At 42.1% G+C, this 21,769-nt stretch overlaps 1 protein-coding gene across 2 annotated transcripts in view; it reads right to left on the bottom strand.

Annotated features, from left to right (window-relative positions):
• NT5E (5'-nucleotidase ecto) overlaps positions 1-21,769 on the bottom strand; it is a 45,333-nt gene that overhangs the window by 8,069 nt on the left and 15,495 nt on the right. For both annotated transcript variants that reach the window (XM_025382956.1, XM_025382955.1), the window contains exons 2-5: positions 19,173-19,395; positions 15,034-15,222; positions 1,249-1,446; positions 88-242 (exon numbers count right to left, since the gene is read on the bottom strand). In XM_025382956.1, the coding sequence (XP_025238741.1) occupies positions 88-242; positions 1,249-1,446; positions 15,034-15,222; positions 19,173-19,395 (765 nt within the window). The remainder of the gene's footprint in view (positions 1-87; positions 243-1,248; positions 1,447-15,033; positions 15,223-19,172; positions 19,396-21,769) is intronic.

Here is a 21,769-nt window from a genome sequence, read left to right as displayed (position 1 = left end):
TGTAGCTATCAGTCTATCCCTTCTCACATCCTTCCTTCCTCTTCCCTCTTCCTTCCTAGCATATGTCCACTCCTGCAGATGACTTACCATAGCATCACAAATCAGGTTGCCCATGTTGCATTCTCTAAAGCGGCACGATTGAGAGGAGCCATCCAGATAGACAATTGTTTTCCCCAATTCCTGGGTAGAATAATTGTCCAATTTTATTCTCCATTTGTTAATGTCTGCTTTTATGCTTGGATCTAGAAGAAAGAAAAGAAGGTAGCCTACAATTAAAGCAAATCTCACACTGGGCTAAATTCTGGAAAAGGAATGAAACATCATCTATGTTACTTGCTGTGAGAACATATTTCTTTACCATATTTGTGTGCATTTTGGTTTTGACCATGAAATTTCCTTAGAAACTTCATTTTGTTTCCTGGTAATAAGACCTGGAATGCATCTTAATTTAAGAATATGCTGAACATCTACCAACTCACCACAGCTGTATGAGCTACCCATTGGCCCACCTGGGACAGCGTTAGTGGTGGTGGTAGGAGCTCTGAAAGGCCCAGGGGCAGTTATAAAGGGCCTGCTGAGGTGCAGCTGGGCTATCGCTGTCAGCGTCGTCCTGGGCCCCTTTCCCATCTGGCTACTGAGAGGCTTGTGTTGTGACTACAGGCTCCCCTGGGTGCTATGCACCTCACCTTCCTGATGTGATCATAGTCAACAGAAAAGGGAAGGTGAGAAACAAGCACAGAAGTGTGTTCTGGATACATACGAAAATCAATGATAGAAAAATGTACTTTTTTCTGAGACGCAGACATAAAAATAAGGTACTCCCTCATTTGATAAAGAAACTGATGCCCATGAGATTGGGCAACTTGCCCAAGGCACACTGCCTCTAGTTGGGGGGCCAGGACTTGAGCTCTGCTCTGCCCAATTTGAACCCCTTTACTTCAGTTATCATCTCTCCTGTAAACACAAGCTGAGAGTGGCTTTTGCATGTCAGGATCAAGATTTTAAAAGGCAGAGGAAGCAGTGATGCATGTAATCTGATGCTGAGAAGACTTGAAGAAGCAAGTGGGGCTTTTGGCATTTGGGTGTGTTTTAAATCTATCCATGAAGAGGGCAAACTCAAGGAAGAAGATAAATTCTTCAACAGTATTATAGTCTTTTCCTGAAACATTAAAGGAAAGAATGAGAAGGACAAAAATGTCCGCTATCTAAATTTTAGATTGGTGGAACATTCCCCTGAACTTCACTTACCTTCAGGAATGCTGCTGTTTAGAAGAATGGGATTTCCATGGGAAGAGATGACGTTTCCTCTTTCATCAAACTCGATCTTCAGATAGCCTAGGTATTTGCCAAAAGCATAGGCCTGGACTACAGGAACCTTCCGCCCATCATCAGAAGTGACTATGAATGGGTACTTCCCAGCAGGCACCTCTTTGGAAGGTGGATTGCCTGAAATAAAAGAGCCACAGCTGATCAAGTCAGCCTTTGTACATACATGGCTGGCTGTAGGCCAGCAGGCCACTGGCTGGATGACAGAGTTTTAAACTGATGATTCGCCATCTGTTGTTCTACATAGCTAGTCTTTCAGAGCCCTGTCTGGGCATTTGCCCATTTCCGAATGCCCTTTTGGTATATGAATCCTACCATTCTCAACTCAGCAAGCTCTTCCTCAGACTCGGGCATTGTGCCTGTGCTGTGGGGCACACAAAGATGAAACACTGTTAAGAGTATCCTCCAGGCTCACTGTGGCTCCATTCTCACTAGCCAGGTGGATTAGCCAAGCCGCTTTACCATACTGTACTTCAGTTTCCTTGCCTATAAAGTGGGAGAAATTCATTTGAAATGAAATCCATTTTAAACAATCCCTATTTTACAGGGCCGTTGAGAGGATTAAATATCTAAACTCCCTAGCTGGGTGCCTGGCATATTGTAGGTGCTCAATAAATATACAATAAGAGTGCATTTTTTTCCCTTATAAGGAAATAGCAATCTCTAGAAACCCCAGACATATACTTCAGAGCTTAAAATCTTTAGTAGAAGATGCAGAGATGACAAAGAGCTGTTTTTGGGATTTGCCGCTAAATTTTGCATCCCTTCAGGTGTCTTTTAGAAGAGCCACATTCACCCTGAGGGCCAACCAGCATGCACACTTCTGACCCCAGCCAGCCATCACACTGGTCAGGTTCTGCAGGCCTCTGTCTCAAAGGGGAGATGTGGGAGCTGCTCATCACCCAGAGGCTAGAAGGCCCACCACTGCCTGGAGTAGTGGAGAGTATGCAGGAGGGTGGAGAGTGTCACCATACAGGGAGCAGGCAGCCCAGCCTTTAATCACTTGGCACATTTAAGTTCCTTAACTGTAGACATGCTTCAGGAACTCTGTGGCTTACATCTTACCTCCAGGGAGACTATGGCACAGTTCAGCTGTTTCAAATTAGAGACTATGGGATGGATTCAGTTGACCACATTACTGTTTCTATCATCTCCCTCTTCATACCCATGGCTAGTCATTCCTATTAGATATTCACAGAGGGTCCAGAGAACTTCAGCAAATGTTGATTACACACAAGGACCTGTTATGAGAATCAGCCATGAGTCAGGCCCTGGGCTTAATCTCATTTAGTCCTCCAAGCTTCCCATGGGACAGGTCCTCTATTATCTGTACACTGCAGACAAGAAAATTGATTGTCCTAGACAGAGTACCCAAGGTCACACAGCTGGTACGTGATGAGGGTTCGGAGGAGGCAGACTGAAAACCCAGGCTGTGAGGTATTGGAGCTTACGTTTTCTCCACTACCCACAAGCCTACCATGTATTTTTTTTTTTTCCTAAAGTCTGCAAGCTGGTTGTGAAAGCCCACTTACCAAATCAAATGCAAACCCAGGATTTGCATCTTTGTGTTCCAAGCTCTTTCTGGGCTTCTCTTTTCACATAAGACAAGCTGGGTAACATGTTATGAAGAACCCAATCCTGCCATGCTCCTGTGCCAAGAGCGGCCCCCCTTTCAGCTCAATAACCACAGGGCAGAAGCACTGCAAATACTAATGCTTCACAAGCAGGAAATAGTTGTTGCCAATATTAACGTCCAGTTTTCTTGCTCTCACTGGGAAAAAAAAGAATAAGGTCTTGGAACTTTACTTTTACAGAAGCACCCAACTTGAGATCCAGTGAAAGCCTTTGTTCCATCTCCATCTGTAGTGGATGTAGATGTTGTCTGTGACAGTGGCAGATAACGTGATGCATGGAAGACCAGCATGGAAGGTTAACATCCTACTCAGCCTCATTCTGCTCTGTGCTGGTCCTCCTTTGGGCAAGCCTGGTGCCTGGTCTTTACTTCAGGGGACCAGGTGGTTATGGCAGCCTCTGTCAGTTCGTCCTCTGATCATAGATGCTTGGGACTGTGCAGTTCCCCAAATGTCCACAAGGTGGCGGAGAACAACCCGCCCAGGGAGAGAAGGCACTAGTTGCAGGTATCAGGAGTCTGTCAGTTTCCTGGAAACCCAAGAGCTAGGAAAGCCTGATCTTTTTTGGCCTTTATCTTTCTGCCTTTCGTAGACATATCTGAGCTTAGAAAGAATGTAAAAGTTAGGAATCCAGTAAGCCGGTTAGATGCCTCAGCATGCACTCTGCAAATAGGAGCCAGCAATCTCTGCTCCAGAAAACATTCATTCATTTGGAAAGACCTTCATGATCCTTTTGTCATTGGCATATTAAATGGGCTTAATCAGGAACAAGGAACAAGGAAGATGCTAACCATGCAGCTGGTCTGGTTTGGCTAATCTCTGCCTCCTCCACAGCTGAGCTCTTTCTGCTCCCCTTCAACTCAGCAATCCCAGGAAACCACTGACACAGAAACCAGTCCAGGGTTTCACATTTTCTACGCCATTCCGTGCTGTTCAGCTGAAGATATTCGTGCCCAGAATATTTTTTCCACAAAGAGCTACACATCTGTCTTTAGAAACCTGACTTGTCATCTTGGTAGGAAGGAAGATGTTCACCAGAACTCTGTTCCAGTCATCTAGCCGAGAATTCATCCAGGAAGCAAATCCAAAAGGGATGTGGAGTTGTGGACTGACATCTGGAGTTTATAAAGGCTTCATTTCTCAGCATGGTGTGGGTGCTTGAAAGAGCCTCAAAGGACTCTGTCCTGGGAGCCAAGGAATGTGGTGAACCTAAGTGTGGGTCTGGACAATTGCCCTCCTGGTGTCACATGGTAATAAACAGAAGGGCCAGGGAGCAGCCTTTTCTTTCTCTTTCTCTCTCTCTTTTTTTTCTTTCTTCCACCTTCCCTCCCTCCCTCTTTTCCTTTTCTCCCTCCTCCCTTCCTCTTTTTTCTCTCTTCCTTTTCTTTCTTTCAACAGGGTCTCATTCTGTTGCCAGGCTAGTTCAGTGGTCTCCAATTCCTGGGCTCAAGCAATCCTCTCGCCTTGGCCTCCAAAAGTGTTGGGTTTATAGGCATGAGCCACCCACCTGGCCTGATGTGGTTTTCAATGGACTGAAGTATAGAATGTTGTAAGGCAGTCATGCTATGATTTTAACACAAGAACTGGTTTAAGAATTCCTGAACTGGGACCACATAAGGGAACTGGATAAAAAGGATTGATTATTAGGTTATTTAACATGATTGCTTCTAAGGGACTTGACTCTTTTAAATTACTCGGAAGTGCACCCTCCAAACATAAATATGATCGTGCACTTCCTGGTTTTAGATATTTCAAAAACATTAACAGTTTTAACATGAATATCCTAACCTGTAAGACCTACATCATGTGGCCCTATCGCACCAGCTTCATCTAGAACATTCAGCCTGCCCTTCAGCATTCTTAGCCTCTTCCCATTCCTAGATCACACCCATGTGCCCAGGAACCTTATGGGGTAAAGAGCTTCTGAAGCCAGAGGGCTACATGTGAATTAGCTACATCTTTTTACTTCTTGTTTATTCATCTGTAAAGTGGAAAAAAAGTAAAAGCACCTATCTTACAGAGTTATTGTGGGGATTAAGCAAGTTAATGCAGCAAGTGAAGCCTGACTCGACTCAAGGGAAATTCTTAATAAAGATTAACAATGATTATTGACCAAGCTAACTCCTGGACATCTTTCTGATCTTGGCCGTAATGTTAGTCCATTAGGGAAACACTCACTGATGATCCTCTAGACTTGGCCAAGTCCTCCTTTTATATGCTCTCACAGCATCTCGTACTTTTCCTTTTATACCATGCTTTGTAATTATATATAATATGATTTATTTGCATAATTATGTATTTTTAAAAAATCAGATCAGGGTCAGTATCTCTTTCAAGACATTTAGTTCTATGAGGGCAGAGGCAGCTGTGTCTCTAGGATTTGTCTAGCATGTGGTAGGTGCTAGATAGATGTTTGTTGAATGACAACTTAAGGAGTTTAGCAATCACTTTTCTATGGATCATACATGGTTAAGATGCTTTCCCTGTGGTGGAATCATGTAGAAGCCAGCGATGCCTGAGTGCCAGCCCTCTACCCCAGGTTCCCTCAATTCAATGTCCTCAACTATGTAGCTGGGTGGCAGCTAGTGAAGAGGAACCTGAACTGGGAGTTGGGATACAGGAGAATGGGTTTTGCTACTAGCTCAGTTTCAGTCTGGTTTCTGGACTATGGGAGAGACATTTAGTCCCTGGGGCCTAATTTTATTTTCTAAATTTGTAAAACAAAAGATTTGCTTAGTGGTTTAAATTAGTAGTTTTTTGTTTTTAAGCTATTAGTATCTTTAACACACAAGAAATCCTTTGTGGCAAGGCAAGCCAATAAAGCAGGAAAGCTGAGTTCCTCAGGCTGCACCCTGGTAGAGCTGGAACCCAGGACTAGGTTCCTGCCACCAGAGCCCCTCAGAGCACAGCACAGAGACTGCTGGCCTAGAAGTCCCCTGCACCCAGTCCCTCCAGCATTCCAGTCAGGCCAAGCTGCTGTCTCTGCTTCTGCTAGTCTAGGAGCACCTTCAGGTGAACAGGACAGAGCGTGCTCTCTAGTCATCACAGCCCATTCAAGAGGTGTCCAGCAACCAGAGGAGCAACCACTGTCTCTTCAGTCATCTCTATACCAAACCATGATGCACAAGCTGTCATGTCAACTTTAGGGAATTTGAGGGGTCAGGTACTGTTATCTATGCCCAGACTATGTCACTCTGCACATGCTTCGATTTACTGCTCAAATTCTTTCCTCTGGCCTTTCAGTGATGACCCAGGAAGTCTAAAAGAGATTATGCATCTTCCGGTAGTATCCAGAGTGGGCACAAAGCCCTCATGAAATCCAATCCAGGCTATCTGCTCATACCCAAGCCTGACAGGCTAGGCAAAGCAGGGAACCCTGTAGGTAGGGAACAGTTCACCACACATTTCGTCACTCATTCAACAGATCTTCACAGAGCTCCAGTGAGTGCCCATTGTTTTGGATCTCCACTGCCTAGCAGGGCCAGGCCCATGGTCTGGTGCGTCATCTTTTGGAATGGCTGCTCCATGAATATGGAGTAGGGAAACTGAGCAAATCCTTAGCTTTCTGCTAGTCTCTTCTCTTCACATGGAATCTGGCCATCTCCATGGCTCAGCATCATTCCAGATACTAGGATTCCCATTCACTTCTTCCATTATAAAACAGGCTTCTATACAACAATGTTTAAAAATAAGAAAACAAAAATTATTGAAACACAGCTACCTTCTGGTTCTATCATTATGGCCTGTAAAAATGCAGTGGCCAAAAGAATGGGGTGGAGAGAGAGATTAATTTTCATTTTGGCATGCCCGTGTAGTTCCATTTACTAACGGTGTTCTTTTCAGAAGTAACAACTTTGTGTCTTGAGGTTAAAAAGGAGGTAACTGTGACCAACATTGATATAGTCCTGATATATAAGCATTTGGCCAGAGGTCTTCCTACAGTGGTTGTCAGCTGCTGTGTGAAAGGCTGTGTGTAGTTGGTGAGTGGTCTGAATGAACAGTTCCCTTGAGTCATTCCTTCCCATCATGCTGGTGTGCAATGCAGTGTGGAGTACTTCAGATAAAGCTTAGAACCTGGAGGTCATCTGGAATGGATGGCCAAAGCTCTGGTTCCAAATCATGACAGAGTACTTGGAGAGTGTCTTACGGATGAACAGTCATGAATTCCTAGACATAAATGTTTCTTGGCCTGGGGGAAACATATACTGAGGACAAGAGAAATGAGTGAAGAATACCTACGCTGCTTGGGTTAAACCACTGAATTTCTGGTTACTTATCTTCTAAAAGTAAGAAGATACATTTAGTCATTTGTGAATTTAGCTTAGATTCTCAAATTTAGGATATCTTTTTTTTTTATTTAACAAAAATATGTATTACAGTTCAAGTTTAGGACTAGTGGCTAATTTTATAGGGTTTAGAGGGACTTTAAAAATTTGTTATAAAAGTAAAACTAGCATCACAGAATATTTGGCAAATGCAGAAGAAAAAAATTATTCATAGTCCTTCCGCCTTATGACTAATATAATTTCTGTGAATTAATATGTATGAGAAGCAAGGAGGGGGAAATTGGTGTCAGAATGTGTTTTAAGGAGAAACCATTTTGTTCAGTGAAATACCTATATTAGAATTCTTCAGATAGGATATATCCTACTGGTTTCTATTTCTCTAGCTCTCTCTCAATACTATATATATAGAGAGATAATACATGAGCAAAACTGGGCCCTAGAACATAGTAGGTCTAAGATAAATATGTCAGTTTTCTAATATTCTCTCTCTCTATATATATATAAAATATATATTTAACAGATCAAATATGTCTATTATAGACATATTTATATATTCTGTTCATATATTATCTCACTTAATCCCCACAACTCTCTAAGGTAGCCATATCACTGTCACCATTTTAAAAAAAGAAAGCTGATGCTCAGAATGGTTGAGTAACTTGTCCAAAGTCAGACAGCTAGTGGTGGCTGAGCCTGAGAGGAAACCAGTTCTTAGAGTTTAAAGCACTTTCCAAAACCCCATGCCACTTCCAGTGAAAGTTGGAGAAATTATATCCTTTGCAGAAGACCATCAAGCAGCAAAGTTAAGGAAACACAAACTTCAGTCCTGGTAAGAGATTCGTACCTATGAGTAGGCTTAAGACTTCACAGTAGCTGGCCATCACCTTTCCTTATAATTCAACCTTGCCAAATGACCTTGGACTGCCATTTGTTCTGTAGTCATTCTTTTTAGATTTTGGTTTTGGATAGTCTCACTTCATCTTGGAAAGCAGTTTCCTGAGATAGCTAAAATGGATCAGTGTTATGTGGCTGCAAAAATTACAAACCAGAAGGTTCTGGCTTTGCTCTGTAAAGGAAGCAGGTGCTCAGGCTGGGCCATGGCCAGAAGTTTACTGAAAGGACCCAAGAGGGTGACCACCAGTACAAGTAAGTCCTTGTGCTTACCACATTCAAAAAGACCAGGAAAGCAAAGTCCTTTTTTTTTTTTTTTTTTTTTTTAGACAAGGTCTCTCTCTGTCACCCAGGCTGGAGTGCAGTGGCATAATCACAGCTCACTGCAGCCTCAAAATCCTGGGTTCAAGTGACGCTCCTGCCTCAGCCTCCCAAAGCACTGGAATTGCAAACACTGGGATTGCCAACATGCCCAACCACACTCAGTCACGAAATTATCTCTGAAGCTACCACCCACACCTCTGCTCCTTCGCTGATTCTCCCCCATCACTTAATAAACACAGATGTCAGCAGTTCTTATCAAATGCCCAAAGGACATGGTTCCTTGTCGATGAGTGTTTCCCTGTCTTGTGAATGTTGTAAGTAATAACATTGTTTTCTTGTTCTAAAAGGCAAGATTATCTAAACTGCAAGGATGAAAATTAATGGAGAGATGAATAATGATTGTAAACACCAACAACAGTCTTCCACCCTCTTTACTTATTCTTATTACAACAGGGATGCATCCATCCCATCAGACTATGCACCAGCCTGATGGCAGCATAAAGAAAACGCAGCAGGTGCTTGTCATCTGTCTTAGTTATAATTACACTATAGGCTCCATTTGTTTTAAGAGCAAAATTCTGTGGTCATTAAAATTATTTCTTTAGATACATGAAAAGTTTTGAATTTTATATTCAATATGTGTGCCTAAATCCAGAAGCAACGGAAATTAGATAATTTTTAAAAACCTGATCAATCAAATAAAGAAATCTTACTTTTTAAAGAAGTTGCACTTGTTAACATCCATTTAACAGTACTGGACACCTGCCTTCCAGTGTCAGCCTCGACACAGTCAAGGGTATAATGGACACTTCCAGGCTAGCAAGGAGAGAAGCGAAGCCTGCTGGACTGGGAGGGAAAGACTAATTCAAAAGACTTGAGGTTTCATAAGGTTGAAGGTGAGCTCTAAAAAACTAAGGGAGTGAGAAAGCTTTATGGATAGGAGGCCTGTGATAAGAGAGTTGGAGAGTGGAGGCAGGGAAATATTAGGTAGAAAAGGGTGGGGTCCCTGGCAATGGCTCCACCCTCAAGCCTGGACCCATGGCCCAAAGTGAGAACTTTATATCCCCATTTTTCTGCCCGAATGTTGCCTTTTCCAAATCACCCTGGCCTGCCCTGTCCCCCATCCTGTCCTCATAAAAACCCCAGGCTTCACTGGCAGTGGAACGGCAGAGAAGGAGATAAGAGAAGAAGCAGCTTGACATTGGTGAAAAGCAGCTTGACTTCAGAGGGATGGCTTGATGGTAGGACCTTGGAGAAGAGTTCAGCCAGGGATGGCCTAGCCAGGAGGAGACAACTTCCCACACCATACCCTTTCCAGTTCCCCATCCCACTGAGAGCCATTTTCATCATCAATAAAATTCTCCACATTCACTATCTTCAATTTGTTCTTGCAAGCTGATTCTTCCTGGATGCTGAACAAGAGTTCAGGATACAGAGGGCTGTCACACTTAACTGTTAAACACTTAAACTGTCCACAGACAGCAAAGCTAAAAGGGCACACTGTAACACACGCCCTCTGGGGCTCCAGGGGTCACAGATACTCACTTAGATGCTGCCGCAGGGCTACACAGAGTTCTACTCCTGCCAGCACCCAGAAGCACTTGTCCCAGCCTCTGCACCCGCTCACCTACGTGCTCTCCCTCCCGTGAGGAGTTGAGAGCTGCAGGATGAGTAAACAAGACAGCCCTTTCATGAGTCCCACGAAGGGATCAAGGGAACGATCCCATTTCAGTTTTGGACATGGAGAAATTGCGGAGATAATCAAGTCTCGGCCTGTGGCCCCAGAAGTGAAGTTGCTGAAATGGAGTGGAGCTGTCAGTCATGGGTTGAGGAGATCAAGGGACTCTGAACTTTGGGTATCGGATCAACTACCCACATGGATACTCTGCCAGGTGAAGGCAGGAGCTGGAGTGGAGAAGAAGATAGGAAATTGGGTACTAAATTCTCAGTGATGCGGGACATTGCTTGGAGGTGATTAGATGAGAGTGATAAGGGGGATAGATGGTCTGAGCCTCAAAGGAGTTAGAGGAATAAAGTTCATATCAGTAGCCTAACAACAGTATAAGGTATTCTACCAAATTTTTTTTATTTCCCCAAATCCTGAAAAGTAAGCTTTCAGGCTGTATGTATGGATGACTTTCTATATAACAGGATGTTAGAATGGGAAGGATGACAGAATTAACGATTCGAATCCCTTTACCTGGAGGCTATGGAAACTGGTGCTTATATTCACCCAAGGCCACAGCTAGCCAGATTGATTTGCAGAATCCAAAACTCAGTTAAAATATTGGGAGGCAAAGAGAGAAACAGCATCTTTGGAGTCCCTTCAAGGACAGCACAGAGAATAGAGTGCCCTGGTGTACCTGCTGCAGGTACTTTTTACTCCTTTTTTCTCTGAAGGAAGTAACATGGACTAGTTAGTGACTCTAGGATTTAACTTCTTTAGAGAAAGCATTTGCATTTTAGCTCTTATCTTTGTAGCTTTATCATTTTGTAAGCCTCCTAGAGGGAAGTTCACTTCTCTTCACTCTGATGTTAGACTGGTCAGCCAGTGCTAGGGTTACCTGTATATGCATGGTAGTTGGAAAGGAAAGAAACTGGAATAACTTTCAACATTTGGGAGGGATCCATTCATGCACTGTTTTAGTCATGCCTTATTTGAAGCTGAGTTTTAAAAAAATATGAGCAAGCTACAATACAATAAAATTAATGTAATGGGTGGTAACCAGCATTTAAAAAATCAAATAACAGAACAGAAAATATGAGGGTGCAATCCACGAGCTTTGGAAAGGTTTACTTCCATGTGTGTTTCTATATTGGATACGGTGTGTGCAGAAATGGTTCTCAGTAAGATTTAAAATTTCAAGGGATGTATTATTTTAACTGTATTTTTATTAACTAATCATATTTACCATATTCATTATTTTAATGTCATTCTAATTTCATAAAATTATTCAGCAGAGTTGTTTTCTTAAGGCCAGGAAAGTTTATTTAAACAGGCAAACATGCCTCATCCCTATTGTGTCCTGGAATTACCTTTAATGTTTTTGTTGTTGCTGTTGTTGAAACAGGGTTTCACTCTGTCATTCAGACTGGAGTTCAGTGGAGCAATCATAGCTCATTGCATCCTCAACCTCCCAGATTCAAGCAATTCTCCCACCTCGACCTCCTGAGTAGGTGGGACTACAGGCGTATACCCCCACACTTGGCTAATTTTTTAAAATTTTTTTTGTAGATATGAGGTCTCCCTATTTTGCCCAGGCTGGTCTCGAACTCCTGGGCTCAAGCAATTCTTCTGCTTCAGCCTCCCAAAATTCTGGGATTGTAGGCATGAGCTGCTGTGCCTAGCCACCTTTAATTGTTATGTTCACTCATCAAAACGATGAGTATGAAAGTGGAGATTTTCATCAGAACAAGTTTAATCTTGGTAAGCAATCATGAAATGTGAAGTAAATGACTAAGTCTTGGTTATCTCAGTTTTCTCAGAGACTGTAATTATTTACTTCAAGATTTACAGATAAGCAAACTCTAATTTTTATCCTCAAATCTTTCTTTCATCCAGTCCTTCATCATTAACTAAATTTATCTACTTAGCAAAGGCACATACAGTTGCCTGTCTTTCTGTGGGTTCTGCATCGTTGGATTCAGCCAACCATGAACAAAAAATGTTTTCTAAAAAAGGATGGTTTTATCTGTACTGAACATATACAGATATTTTTTATTGTCATTACTCCCTAAACAATACACTATAACAACTATTTTCATATCATTTTCATTGTATCAAGTATTATAAGTAACCTAGAGATGACTTAAAGTGTATGCGAAGATGTGCACAGGTCATATGCAAATACTACACCATTTATGTAAGTGACTTGAGCATCCATGGATTTTGGTATCCACAGGGAGTCCTAGAATCAATCCCCCACAGATACTAAGGCATGACTGTACTGTTATGGGAACAAAGGATAGGCTACAGAAATGATGGGAATCTGCGCATTGTCACCCAATCTTTTCAGGTCTCTCAGGGCACACTCATTGATGGACACACACTACAGGCCATGAATGATCAGTTGTTGCTGTAAGACAGCACTGATTAAGATGGAGTAAAGACAAGTCAAGGGGAACACAGGAAATGTTCACATCTGAATGAAGGGGTGAAACTCCTTTGAGTGTTCATACGTTATTTTAGTCATGTCTCATTTAAAGCTGAGGTTTTAGAAACATGGATTAGCTACAGTACAAGAAAATCAATTTAATGAGTGATAACTGGCATTAAATGAATAAAACAGTAAAACAGAAAAGTCGGGGTGCATTCCAGGTGCTTTGTGAAAGTTTTCTTTCACTTGTATGTGTGTGTACTTTTGTGCATTTGTATGTGAATGCACACACACATATATGTTTGTGTGTTTTGGCTCCCTGTCTAAAATGTTCTTCTTACTATGGGTCAGAGTTTAAACATTCTGAAACCATTATTCTAAAGGAAGAAGGGGGAGGAGACATATCTAGCTCCCACTGTGTGTCCAAGGGTGCGGACACTGCCTCAGAGAAAAGCTAAGGTTTGGGTTTTCACAGGTCTTATCCAGTGAGCCAGCACATAAGTAAAACAAGAACAGCTAACATACTAGGCCCTGTGCTAAGGCCATTTACCTATATATTCGTTACACATATTAAATCACAGTGATCCTTTATAATAGGTACTCTTGTTACCACCTTCATTCCACAGATGAGGGTAATCAGGCATTGAAAGGACCCCATCATTAGTGGTAGAGTCAGAAGGACTTCACTGAGTCTTCACCCCTACCCGGTGCTTCCCAATGACCTGCTGCAATTATTTCCTAGTCTTGACTCTCTTAGTTCATTTAACCCTCATGGAGTTGTTGAAGCTGTTTGATTGCAATGTTATTCATGCTAACGATGTCCAGTGCTAGGCGTCATCCTCATCACATTTATGGATTGTCTGCTATGTGCCTGGGGCTGTTCTCGACATCTTATGGACATCTTTTCCCATGGAACAATATTTACCATTCTTATGAGTAATGTAAGTGCCTAATCCTTTTTAGTCTTATCTGTCAAAAACAAAAAAGCCCTATTACTGGTCATAACCCATAAATTGATTTCATCACCTCTCAGTTTAACTCAATTTGAAATTATTCCTTAGCCTGTGTTTACCAAGAAGTAAAATATCTGTGAAGGAATTCAGTTAGCACACATTCATACTGGTATTTTCTTAAGTGAAGGCCAACTTTAGTTTGTGAGTTATGATTTTGATGGACATATTTTTATGAGCAAGCAACCTCCACGACACTGCATACCAGAATATAGCTGTTTATAGTTTATAAACTGCTCTCATATATTTTTACATCTCATATAATTTTCATAGTAACATGGAACTTTGAGCATGATCATCCCCTATTTTGAAGCTAAGCTAGCAGATTCAGAGAGGCTAAGTGACCTGCTCAAAGTCGTTCAAGTGAATTAGGAATGGGGACTTTTCACCCAATACTGTGTTTCTTTCCTTTTTATAATTTATGTCTTGCTTTCTGATTGCAAAAGTAACATGCATTCATTATTGGAAAATACTCCAAAGTACTAGAAAGAAAATAAAAATTACTTTCTTAGTGATAATTCCTTTTAATGTTTTTGGGTATTTCCTACTTATTGTTTGGGGTACTTTGAGTTTTGCTTTTTATCAAAATAGCATGGCCTTTGACAACCCACATAAGGATGGTAGAAGCAGGAGCCTCTTCAAAGGGAGGGCTGTTCCCACACCAAAGCCTTTCTTGCGAATGCTGATAGACAGAAGAGCTGTTTATCAGCCTCTTCTTCCTTCCCTTGGGCATACTTCAAAGATCTATGCAGTGCAAGGTGGGGGAAGTGGGAAAGGTGGAACCAGATTCAAAAGTTTTGGGACATTATAAGTTTAAAGTGGAAAACTCATAAAAGAGTTATTCTAATGAAAAGTACTTAACAACAATCTGAGAGAGAAAAAAAGAGAGTGGTGGGGGTAGTCAGATAGTGGGTAGGAAGAGTGCATGCTCTCCTGAGGACCCAGGGTCATGTGGCTTCCAGGATACTTATATTCCTAGTCTGCAAGCAGAGTTAGGACTCACACTCAGAGTTCCAGCTTCTGCTACCTGTGCAACTTACAAATCAAATCCACCTTGAGTTATAAAGGCCCTTATTTACATTATTTTGTTTATGCTTAAAGTTTTTTATATGACATGTTGCTTTTTGATAAGAATCTATCATAAATGACTTGGTTGGGGCTCAATAGTCTTTTTGTTTTACATATGTATGGTATATATATGTTTTATACATATTTTATGTCATATTTATTATATACATAAATATATGGAATTGACTTATCATGAAATCAATAAATTTCTTAGTAATGTTTGTGAGTAAGATTTACACATTCCCATTTAATGTATATTACATACATAATATATTATAGATCATATAATATACATTACATATTAAATAGCAGTAAAAGGAATAATAACAGTTACAAAGGCAAAAGAGACAAAATACTTATCTGGACATCCTGGCTCGTGCAATCCTTTTGAAACAATTACCTGTGTAAAGAAATGTGTTGGAGTGTCCTCCCACCACGACGTCCACACCCCTCACTTTCTGAGCGATGAGTTTATCCGTTTCAAAACCCGAATGTCCCAGTGCAATAATTTTGTTCACATTTAGAGTTTTTAACTTATCTACTTCAGGTTGTAATGCAGTGATTTCATCTTCAAACACTAAATTTGTTCCTAAGGAACAAAATAAATAAAATGGATATCTATTAACAATTTTTATTATATTACTTATTATACATATTAACATGCAAAGGTTAAACACCTTAATTTACTAAAGTTCAAAAGTTAGTAAAACCAAAACATATTTATTCATTAAATACAAAACCCCTAAGAAGTAAATAAAAATTCAAATCAATATCCTTGTTACATTCACTTGATGTTGTATTAGTTTAAGGTTATGGATATTGTTTTGCTCGAACTTGGTTGCAAACTGTGAGGAGGCTTCAGATATTGTTTTATATGTTTGTACATCTCAACTTCCACAATACCAATGCAGAAAATGCCTGAGCATGTAAGCATGATATACAAAATAGTATTAGCAACTCCAAGATGTTGGTTGGAAACTTGGAATAATCAGTGTTCAAATTTAAAACTGTCAAGAAGGTAGTCCTTGAATGCCTATTTTAATATGGCAGTTGATAAGTTTGTCTTGTTCTCTTTAATGCCAGCAGGCCAGGCACAGCGGCTCACACTTGTAATCTCAGTACTTTGGGAGGCTGAAGCAGGCAGATCACTTGATGCCAGGAGTTTGAGACCAGCCCAGGCAAAATGGCAAAACCCTGTCTCTACTAAAAATACAAAAATTAACCAGGTGTGGAGGCACATGCCAGCTACTTGGGAGGCTGAGGCAGGAGAATGTCTTGAACCTACCAGGCGGAGGCTGCAATGAGCAGAGACCATATCACTTCACTCCAGCCTGGGCAACAAGAGTGAGACTCTGTCTCAAAAAATATATAAATAAATAAATAATGCCAGCATTGGAGCATTATTGAGCTCTGCGTTAATAATGGGGGCCTCATCTAAATGTTGCTGGCACTGGGATTGTGTACATTCTTCTCTGGGTGCTTATTACTGCGCATAGTGGTAACAAACGATAGCCTTTTGGTACCCACTGTCAAGCATGGCTCTCATTGCGCAACCCAGGTGCTGTGTGTGCAGCAAGACAACTGGTTCCTCCCACTGGCTCTGCAGCCACACTTGAGCAAGCTTTGAGGTTTTATGGCTATGACTGGCATGAAGGTGACTGCAAATACAGACATACTGCCCTGAAGTCATATCTGGTACTCTGTGACAAGGGAGTCCTCCAGTAGATCCAGACTCTCTTATGCTGATTTCTAAGAACCAGCACTAAACAAGGAGGGGAGGGTGGGAGAATGACATCTCATTAAAAACTTTCAAAATGCAGGAGTCTGCAATCTCCAGTTTGAAAAGTACTAATCCAAAGAGTAACAAGATTATTAGAAATGCATCCCTTGTTCCACTGTGATGTTTAGGAATGTCTGTGTGCTTCAGCAGGGGAACTCCTGAGTCCTTAAGATTAGCCAACTCCGCAAGTGCAAGTTATCATGGAAGATAATTCGTGGCTGACATCATAGCCAGGGAGGCCCCAGAATTACAGCCTAATAATTAGCAGCTCACAGATGTGTTGGACTGGCAAGGCTGCCAGTAACTCATAGGCAATCTTGACAAATCAAGAGTTGTAGTTTTGCCACCATTGTCTATCATGAGAACATCAAGGACAATCAGCCTCCTGTTGGTCGCCCCGAGAAACCCAGGGCTCCCCGTTGCCCCTCAGTGCTATGTTGCCTTCTATGTGAGCCTTTCCTTGAGCATCTCTTTGAAACAACAAAGTGCACCTTCCCCCATGCTGCACTTGTCATTCCCCTCCTGCTTAATTCTTCTCCACAGCCTTACCACCTTCTGACACACCAAACCATTTACTCATTTATTGATTCCCCTGCTAAACATGTAAGCTCCAGTGGGCAACTTTTTTTTTTTTTTTGGTCAGTGTCCCTGGTGCCTAAAACAGTGCCTGGCACATAGGTGCCCAGGGGAATGACTGAATGTCAAGAGTATGCTACCATCTTTTGCTTAAGGTTTGGCTGCCAAGAAGGAAAAAAAAAATTCAGAGAAATGCCTCTGAAGACAAAGGAATGTATTCTTCTATTGTATCAGAAATCTCACAGGACCAGGCATCCCCTATATACAAAGCATGGGTTATATTTCAAGATGTCACGAGAAGAGTTGTATTACAGGTATTTCATGATCTAGCTAAAATAAATTAGATTAAATGTGCTAGAAATACAAGTTATACCCCTGTGGGTGCCCAGTCCGCTAGGACTGGGAGAACTGGGCTTGATTAGGGCCAAAGAACTATAGGAAGAATCCACACCAGGCTGCTAGGCCTGTGGTCTTGGAAGAAGCAGTGCTCCTGGAAACATTCTATTCCACGCCATCCCTTTCTTGCACATTGGGCCCTATAAAATGCAGCCCTCTCTTCCAGAAGCTGCTGGAAACAGCATTGTCCCTTTGGATCCCCTCTCTGTTACAGCCTGGTAAAGGGCTGGCCAGAGTCCCAGCTGGGGCAGTTTGATTTCTGGAGGCGCTGTGCCTTTCCACCAAGACCCCCACCTCCTACCTCCTTATGGGTGCCTTTTAAAGAAGAGACAATGCTTTCCTCTGAATCACACCTGAACTCCTCAGCCCTACAATCAAGCCCTGACCCAAATTTCTAGCTTTTCCTAGTCAGAACCCATGCTCCAAGAAATGGAACTACCTGCTATTCTGTGACTGTGGCCCCTATACCTTCCTGCTCTCATGTATTCATCCCAGCAATGCTTCCTGAGGACTTACCATATGCCAGGCATTGTACACAGTCCACTGGGCAATAGTGAGACAGCAGAGGTTGCTACCCTCATGGAGCCTGCATCCTAGCATATGACCCTGACCTCACTTCTGGAATGTCCTGTGCCCCAGGGATGTTTTACACAGCTCTCAAGGGGACCAAGGAGGTCAAGTGAACCTGACCTCAGGGTGGGGTTGGGGGGTTCTTTAGCAAGTCCTCTCACTCTTCTCACTGACCACTCCAGCCCCAGGCGCTCCATTCTGTCTCCATCTCTGCCTCCATCTCTGCCTCTCTGCCAGCTGCAGGACCCGCTCGCTGCTCTCAGCAAACACAGCTAACTTTTCTGTTGTTGTTTCCAATGGCCTGGACTTATTTTATAATAACAACAATAAATATATATTTTGAATTGTCAATTATATGTCCTTTATCAGTTATTTCTTAATGAAAACTCATGTTTCTAGATAACCCTAGCTCCTAGTTTCCCTTTTCTTCTTCAAATATGGAAAGACATTTAATTTGGATAATTTAAAGAAAATGTCATTTTTGTGCTCATTGCCAAAGTGTTTCAAAAAGTGTTCTTATAAAAGTGCCTCAAAATAGTTTCTTGAAGGGTCTTAAGATTATATATGTGTGTGTGTGTGTGTCTTATGTGTATGTATCATATATGTATGTGTGCGTATGTCTTAAGATTATATATATATGTACATGTGTGTATATATGTCTATAAATGTATATACATACACTTATATATGTACATGTATATCATAAGATCACTATATATATTTCTGGGAAAGTCAGATACAAGAATGTCATTAAAACGAGATAAATAATGAAAAGTGAGAAAAGTGAGTTAGCTAGACATGTAATAATCATCCTAGAAAAGGAGTGATAAGGTAAATTGAGGTAAAACCCCAGCTCTGGGCTCATGGCTCCACAGGAGAAGGGCAGTGAGTTTTGAGGCTCTCATTCTCTAGTAAATGAATCTGTACTGTTTAGCACTGGCTATAAATTGTCTCCTCTTTCCATTTTGAAAGCACTGAATTAGACAAAGATACTGTTTTTGTCAACAAAGAAGTTCACTGAGCAGAAGAGGACATCTCTTTAAGAAGTACCTTGGAACAACAGCATAGAATTTACCAGATTGCTTTTATCAGTATTATTCTAAGCGCACTATTTACCCAGTTGTTCCTACTTTTATCTACAGTCCATAAATATAATGCCAAGCTGTGATTTAGGGCATCTGTTTTCAAGCAATGAGTGCTATAAAAGTAGAAAATACCTGGATTTGAGAGAAAAGGGGTTTCTTTGGAAGTGTATCCAACGATTCCCACAACTTCATCACCAACAGGAAGAACTTTATATGGCAAATAAAGTCCTGATATTTGAGATGCTAGTGGCCCCTTTGCTTTAATGTTTGCACTCAGAATTGGAAATTTGGCCTCTTTGAGGAGTGGCTCAATCAGTCCTTCTACACCATTATCAAATTCATGATTTCCCAGTGCCTAGGTAAAATGGAAAAGAGAAAAAGAGTTAGGTACTTTGGAATTTTCAATGAGAGAATACTTTAAAAACATTACATTAGCCCAGTATCTCCCAAAACTGACTAAGCTCTACGAGACACATTCCATGATTTTGTGTCCTCCTCACTTGGGTCAGGCCCAGGGACATTCAGATCATCATATTGGTTGAGAACTGCTACCCAGGTGTCACACCACCTAGGAAAGGTGGTTTGCCAATGCGCATACACAACACCTGGAGAGCTGGCCAGGGGTCCACTGTCCCACCATCTCAGATCGGGGGCAGGTTCCAATGTTCACATTTACCAGCCTCGGCCCAATTTTTCCATGTCGTTTTTCTTTTATAAACCCACATTTCAGACCCCATCATTTAAGCTGCTATCTGCTGGAGAGAATGATTAACATCAGCAGGACGTTAGCAAAAGGCAACCTGAAAGGTACGCTTGGCAGAGACCAAAGGCCTCCTTCCTCATTTCATCTCCTTGGTCATCATTCACCTAGGTTCCCACAATTGCTTCTTCCCAAGCACACTTGTGGGAAGATGAAGATCCTCAATAGCTGGCAGGAGCTAGCGTCTCCATATATTCCAGTGTGGCTCTGGCTTCCTCCTCCAGTCAGCTCTGGGCACCATTTGCTCCAGTCCTAGCAGTTTCATATTTGGGGAAGAACTCCATGGTGAAATGATTATGCAACCTTCAGCGGGTTCTGAACCTGTTTCCAGCGGAGGACTTCAGGAGGAGCAGGGATGGTGACAAGCAATCCTTCTTAGCTCTCTCCCATTCCTCACTGGTTGAAGAGTGGCTGCTGGGTGCAAAACCACCCATTGTCTGTCACTGTGCAGCTCCCCATAGTGAGTCGGGGGCTGGGGTGGGGGGACTGGGGGGAATCCATGCAGTGGCCCCAATGACAAAGCATGACATGTCAGCTGGCTTCCCAGAAAACCTTCCTGTCCTTCCTCCATTGGCCTCCTGGATACACCCATCTCCTCTGGCCCCCTACCTACCTGCTTGGGCTGCCAAGGCTGGTTTGCTGACTTAGTACTTAAACCAGCAGATCTCAAACTTTCTAAATACCACATCCAGTTTCATTTCACTTTGTGGGTCGTCTAGGAACAGGCATGAAGTGCTGGCTGGTGACCCATCCATTTAAATGAGGGCCCCGTGCGCTCTCTTACAGCCTCACCCTCTTCCTTCCTTGCTCATTCCACACTCTGTAATGGCATATTAGCAGGGTCTTTCTTTTGTATCAGTCTCCTGACTATATGAGTGCTCCTGAGCCACTGGGCCCTGCCACCTTTCCTGCTCAGTGCTGTCCCCCTCTTTGGCACACAGGCATTCACTGAGTACCTGTGCCTCCAAGGGTTATGTATATATCCTCACGTGAATGTGCTTATGCAGAGAAAGCAGCACAATGTCTTTACATTCCTACATTCTTGTCTCCCCTATTAAATTCAGAAGTTTGAAATTTGCCTTTTCCCCCATCTCTGATGATCTACCCATTTTTACCTCTTCCTGTTATGTAATTAATTTTCCTCTTAAAAGCTGATCCGGTCTTACACCTTCTTGCAGGCTTGGGTAATTGTTATTTTTTCCTTCTATTCTCAGAATGTTATGATTTTTTCCTATGGTGAAATAAGTCTCCCTTGTTACAGTACAATAACTCTCTGGCTTAACTATAAAATTATTTTGTTTTTAATGAATGTTTCTACAGTTCTTCAAGAAAGACTATCCAACTTGTTAGCCACCTTGTAGTTTAACCGCAACATTATATTCCCAGCACTCGGCAATAGCTGAAGTTATAGTTTTCCTTTATTTGTTTGATGCCTTCTCCACCTCTCCATCCTAACTTGAGCCTAATCCCCCTGAAAGTAGTGACTTTGACTGTCTTTTCATCTCTCTTGCCCCATGGGGAGAGGAGTCCCTGATTCATGGTGCTCAATGTGGTGGGATGGACTGAGTAAATGATCTCATTCCTACTCATACCTTCAACTGTAAACTGAAAATCTCCAGCCCTGACTTTTCTCCTGATGTCTAGATCTGTATGTCAACTGCCATGTGTCATTTCCTCCCAATGTCTCAAATGTGCCCCAAGCTTACCAGGCTCAAAGCCACTTCCCTGTGACTCACTGTCTTGGCCCAAGATGCTACCATATACCCAGTCAAAAAAGCCAGAAACCCTGGGGCGGTGGAGTCCTGCCCTCTCCCCTCTCCTTCACCGTCACTTCCTCTGGCATCCCTCTCCCTTACCTAAATGCTCCAGTTTCCATTCACCTATTGTTGCTGCCTTACTGTGCTCCTGGACTACCACAGTCTCCTAGTTGGGTAGTTGGGTTTCCAGCTATTCTTGTTTCTTTCGCTAA

Source organism: Theropithecus gelada, chromosome 4 (assembly GCF_003255815.1).
Source record: "Theropithecus gelada isolate Dixy chromosome 4, Tgel_1.0, whole genome shotgun sequence".
NCBI lineage: Eukaryota > Metazoa > Chordata > Mammalia > Primates > Cercopithecidae > Theropithecus > Theropithecus gelada.
Note: the sequence above shows the minus strand (reverse complement) of the source record. Positions and strands in the feature narration are given on the sequence as shown.